The sequence below is a fragment of the Ochlerotatus camptorhynchus genome, unplaced genomic scaffold, assembly GCF_037179485.1.
Source record: "Ochlerotatus camptorhynchus isolate MF236.1 unplaced genomic scaffold, CSIRO-AGI_Acam_v1.1 ptg000350l, whole genome shotgun sequence".
NCBI lineage: Eukaryota > Metazoa > Arthropoda > Insecta > Diptera > Culicidae > Ochlerotatus > Ochlerotatus camptorhynchus.
Window position 1 is genome coordinate 899361 of NW_027040838.1, and position 5629 is coordinate 904989.

The 5629-nt window shown below is 44.6% G+C and overlaps 1 protein-coding gene across 2 annotated transcripts; it reads right to left on the reverse strand.

Moving 5' to 3' along the window:
• Window positions 1-3462: 3462 nt before the first annotated feature.
• On the reverse strand, window positions 3463-5418 carry LOC135709125 (uncharacterized). 2 transcript variants are annotated; one of them, XM_065231331.1, is made up of 3 exons: window positions 5292-5418; window positions 3867-5221; window positions 3463-3796 (listed from the first exon to the last, which is right to left on the reverse strand). In XM_065231331.1, the coding sequence occupies exons 2-3, from the start codon at window positions 5190-5192 to the stop codon at window positions 3635-3637; spliced, it is 1488 nt and encodes a 495-aa protein (XP_065087403.1). In that variant the 5' UTR covers window positions 5193-5221; window positions 5292-5418; the 3' UTR covers window positions 3463-3634. The 2 variants fall into 2 exon arrangements, with proteins under 2 accessions (XP_065087403.1, XP_065087402.1); XM_065231330.1 differs by having other exon boundaries at window positions 5288-5418.
• Window positions 5419-5629: the final 211 nt, after the last annotated feature.

Sequence of the window (5629 nt, forward strand, 5' to 3'; positions counted from 1 at the left end):
CTCTAAGAAAGTTGGGTTGGACGAGTTTTCCACTTCCATCTTATGAATCGCGTTGTATGCTTATTAATTTAGATGAGCTCAAAAAGCAAAGAGAGTTCGCAATGATTGCTCTTAAAAACGATGTGATTTCGCAAAGAGTTACCAGCCCAGAGATTTTGGAAAATATCAATTATTATGCTCCCACTCGCTCACTGCGGAATAGAAATTTGTTTAGCATCAACAATCAAAGACAGGCTATGCCAAAAACAGCCCACTGAATAGAATGATGTCTTGCTATAATACATACTGTGAATATATTGACATAACAATGAATAAAACTACGCTTAAAAAACTTTCTTCACGACGTTAGCTAGGCATCAATAATAAAATATAAATGTTATGCAAGTAGGTACTTGAAGTAAAATTGTAACAATTAGCGTTTATGTAAAATTGTAAAACGGTCTACACGGATTGACGACAAATAAACAAATCCTCCTGCTCATGATTCCTTATAGCTATTCTCCTTGGAATTGCAATGGAATCTTCCACGGAACTATCCTCAGAATACCCTTGTTAATTTCCTCAGAATTCCTTTAAATTCACTTTAAGATTCTGCCATCGAATTATCCTAGAAGTTCCTCTCACAATTCCTGGCGACCAAAACATCCTTGAAATTTCCCTCAAAATTCCTTTAAATTATCCAGAATGCCTCTGAAATGTTCAATACCTTTGTTTGTCAGGCCGGTTAACTTAGTAATGGACACTTTTGAAGGCTACACTTTCTTTGGCCATATCGACGATAAATAGGTCGTTCACCAGGTGGTAACTGCACATAGCAAGTGATTCTTCCTGCATTCGATGTCTTCGCATGATGATGATTAACCATCTCTGTTTAGCTGATTCCTGTCTCCGATAAACTTATAGTATATGACACTCGCAGACTTCAACTGTCTGTATGGTCTCACTTTGGTCTTGCTTCAGCATTTTCAGCTGGAGCTTCTGCCTTCAAAATCAACGAGCGCATCCTAAAAAAAAACTTGACTCGGCAAGTCGATCCGGTCAGCTATTACTTTTCTGAGGAGTCCATAACCTATAGAAAATTCGGGAACAATTCAACGGAGCCGGTTTCAACAAAAAACAAGCTTCTATATCAACAGGTCGTTACAGTAAGACACACCGACAGTTCGCTCACCTGAGGGTGGAAGAAAGATCATGTTCCAAGCGGACATGACTCGAAGTGAAGCGAGTGAACTGTCGGTGCGACTCGAAGTCACACCGACAGTTCACTCGCCTGAGGACGGAAAAAGAACCAAGGTTGTCAAGCAAACAAAGGACTCACACCAACAGTTCGCTCACCTAAGGAAGGAAGAAGGATCTGCCTTCCTGACGAACAGCTCAGACCAAAGTTACGACCTATCACAATCAAGATCGTCAAACAGCTGATGGTAGTAACGCTTGGTACATTCCTATCAATGTGCTCGTCGAAGTTCTCTCCATGACCATCCGTCAAGTTGACGAAAGAAGTAACAAGCAACTGGTGAATGTCGTCTTCGGTGTTGATCCATAACCGATCTTGTCATTCTGTGCTCGTTTTGAAGCAGTTGCTGCTTTGCTTGCTTATGTGAATGTGTTGGTGAGTGAGTCCAACAGCTTCCGTTTAATTTTGCCATCTTTGTTTGTAAAGCGCCCATTACATACGAAAATAAATCGACAAACATCGTATTGTCAATTTTCCTTACAATATAATCAATATATAAATATTGACAACATTAATGACAATACACTAAAGCGTTTACTTGACATTTCAATGTTGGCTTTTAAATTAGAATAACTGGGAATTGTCATGGATTAAGTCATATTTAACGGACCGTCAGTGAGTTGTAAAATTCAGCGAGAAAAAATCTAATCCAATTCAAGTCACGTCAGGAGTTCCCGTAATAAGGGCCTATACTTACCTTACCAATAAGGCTAAGGCCTTGTTGTCCTCTGCTGTCCGAAGAAGTTGTCTCCACTCTACTCGATCCATGGCCACAGTTCGCCAGCCTCGTAGTCTGCGAAGGGTCCGCAAGTCACCTTCTACTTGGTCGATCCACCTTGCCCACTGCGCGCCTCTTCTTCTTGTTCCTGTTGGAATGCTTTCTAGAACCATTTTCAATGGGTCGTCGTGCGGCATTCTTACGACGTGCCCAGCCCACCGTAGTCGCCCAATTTTTGCAATGTGGACGATGGATGGTTCTCCCAGCAGCTGGTGCAATTCGCCTCCTCCACGTTCCGTCATCCATCTGCACTCCACCGTAGATGGTACGCAACATCTTCCGTTCGAAAACACCAAACCTCCACAAGCATAGTCCAGGTCTCGTGGCCGTAGAGGACCACCGGTCTAATCAGCGTCTTGTAGACAGTCAACTTCGTGCGGCGGCGAATTTTATTCGACCGGAGCGTCCTCCGGAGTCCAAAGTAGGCACGATTCCCTGCCATGATGCGTCTTTGAATTTCTCTGCTGGTATCATTTTCGGCGGTCACCAGTGAGCCCAAATACACGAACTCATCGACCACCTCGATTTCGTCGCCGTCAATCTGAACTCGGGGTTGGAGGCTAACATTGTCTTCCCTAGAACCTCTTCCTTTCATGTATTTTGTCTTCGATGCGTTGATGGCAAATCCAATCCGCCTAGCTTCAGCCTTCAGTCTGATGTACGTTTCCGCTATCATCTCAAAGTTCCGTGCCATAATGTCAATGTCATCGGCGAAGTCAAGGAGCTGGATGGACTTCCTGAATATCGTGCCACTCGTGTCTATCCCAGCTCTTCTGATCACACCTTCTAACGCGATGTTGAACAGCAGACACGAAAGTCCATCACCTTGCCGTAACCCCCTTCGAGATTCAAAGGGACTCGAGAGTGTCCCCGATACTCGAACAACGCACATCACTCGATCCATCGTCGCCTTGACCAATCGCGTCAGTTTGTCCGGAGATCCGTACTCGTGCATAATCTGCCATAGCTGATCTCGATCGATTGTGTCGCATGCGGATTTGAAATCGATGAACAAATGATGTGTGGGGCACGTTGTATTCGCGACATTTCTGCAGAACCTGCCGAATCGCGAAAATTTGGTCCGTGGTAGCGCGGGCACCCATGAATCCCGCAGTAAGGGCCTATGTGAGTTACAAACAAAGCTGGCAAAATTGAACGGAAGCCGTTGGGCTCACACTGCAAAACGAGCACCCGATTAGTCGTGATTGTCGGGAATGACCAGATCGGTGATTGATCAGCGCCGAAAACGACATTCACCAGTTGCTTTTCACTTCTTTCGTCAACTTGATGGATGATCATTCAGAGAGCTTTGACAACACATTGATAGGAATGTACCAAGCATGACTACGACCAGCTGTTTGACGATCGTAATTGTGATAGGTTGCAACTCTGCTAGGAACAAACATTCTTAGATATAATTGTATTGTTAAGTATTTTGTTTCTTTTTACAACGACGGTTCACTGAACACTTCACTGCACTGCACAACAGAAAAATAAAAATAAAAGAAAGCAGCAAAAAATGGTATTCTATATAAAGGTAGAAAGTTGAATGGTTCTCTAAATATACCAGGAATCAAACGTACGCGTCGCTTACAAGACTGGCAGTTGGACGTCCCCATCTACAGCTCCTGTTCCTGCTCTCTGAAGCACTTCAACAGTTCCAACAGGACCAGTACTACGCTTATGCCCATTTGCATATCGCACTTATACCTGCGGAACCGTCCCGCATTCGGCAGCTGCTTGATTCCTTCCCGTACAACGGACAGCAGCGGATGTAGATTCTAGAACATCAAGAAGAGTGCTTCATTTAGCTTGCGATCAATCATTCGAAACATGAAACCAAGGACTTACATCATACAGTTCTTGCAAATCTTGCTCATCATACGAGTACTCCGAGGGATTTTTGATGAAACTCTCGCACAGTAGCTTCATTTCTTCCAGCAAGCGTTTCAGCATGATTCCCCTAGCGTTTTTCTGCTGCTTAGTCCGACTAACGGGAAACATCGTCATCCATGAAAGCAATTCCAAGCACTTGTAGGCGTGTGAATCTACATAATAGATTGAAGTAAACCCGGCAAACAGCTTCGGAATCATCTGTGCAATTCGAAGTCTTATGTTGATGGAAAAACGAAGATTGTTCGTTCGTAAGTGGGACATCACATGCCGGCGGAACTTGTCCCGATCGCACGTACGGCCGGAAATGGTAAGCTCATCGAAGTTGCAATTTTTCAAACCGACCTCCGGTACGTCCAACAGCAGCAGCAGAGTTACCGCTCTCAGATAGGTAAGTGGCCCATCACCGAATGAAACGTTCAGATCCTCATCGTCCTCCATTTTCATGAGCTCTTCATTCAGAAGAGCCAGCAAGTTCTGCATAACCTCATCGTTCAAGGAACTGTTGGTATCGCGAATTGATGAGACAGAATAGTAGATAATACTCCACAATTCTTCACCGTACTCTTCCCCTACATCCCTGTTCAGGTGCAGGGCCATTTTGAGGATCTTCTCTGCATCGTTCGTGTATTTTTGCTTCTCGTAGCTGATTTGCATAACAGTTGTCATAACCAGAATACCCATCCTCTGGTATTCCGAGTTTTGCGGAAATCCGAGCAGTTCTTTCCCTATGTTTTCCAAGAACGAAAGCATTTTCTGCCCGAAGAGAACGTCCAACTCATGATGCCTCAGAAAATCGAACAATCGGTAGAGGCTGTACAGATCACCCGGTCGGCACTGCCAGCCCTGCAGTCCCAGCTGACTTCCATAGTAGTGGAACAACCAGCTCCGGATGGCCATGTTCGTAGTGAGGATTCTCTCGACATCGTCGCTGAACTTTAACAGCCGGGTTTCCAATTCGAACGCGTTCTGACCGCGATAGTTTATCTGAAATTCTCCGTTTTTAAAAAACCCGCTGAGCTGCTCTAGGAAGACCAACACAAAGCGTTTTTGAAACTTCTGCACGGCTGGGCCCCATTCCTCGCCGAACAACGTATGCCGGTGCTGTTCGATCCATTCCAGTAACGGGGGTAGCGTGTACAGCAACCGCTTTGACCATTCTTGCTGCTGTTGTACCATGTGAACGGATCCCGCGGAGGAACAAAACTGGGGCGCTTTGCACTCCAGCACGAGCCGTAGCGCTTCGCTGGCGATACGGACGTTTCGGTCTCGGGTCGTTTCCATGTCTTTCAAATGCTATGTTCCAGATGTTCCTGGGAATTAGTCAATTAGGGGGAAGTTTTGTTTGGACGCAAGAGCTTCACTAAACGGTTATGTACTTGCTTTAGTGCCTCGCTTTCTACCGGCACACAATACTTTCTTTACTCGAAAAAGTTGGATAAATTAACACAAGACTTTTTTTAAATAAATTAGCAGGCAAACAGAAACAAAACGACTCGGCAGAAGATAATCACTGATGGCGGTAAGGTCCAACTCGGATTAACTTTTAATACCGGTCTTGTTTGGATGATCTGCAAAGTGTTTGCTAAGAATTGTGTTGATTACCTCTGATGTCGACATCAAAGCAGCCGGGACAGTCTTGATCGGGATTTAATTCGAGGGTAATATCAGTTGGAGCATATCACTATGAGTATGATTAGTAATTTCAAAGGGCCTAACAC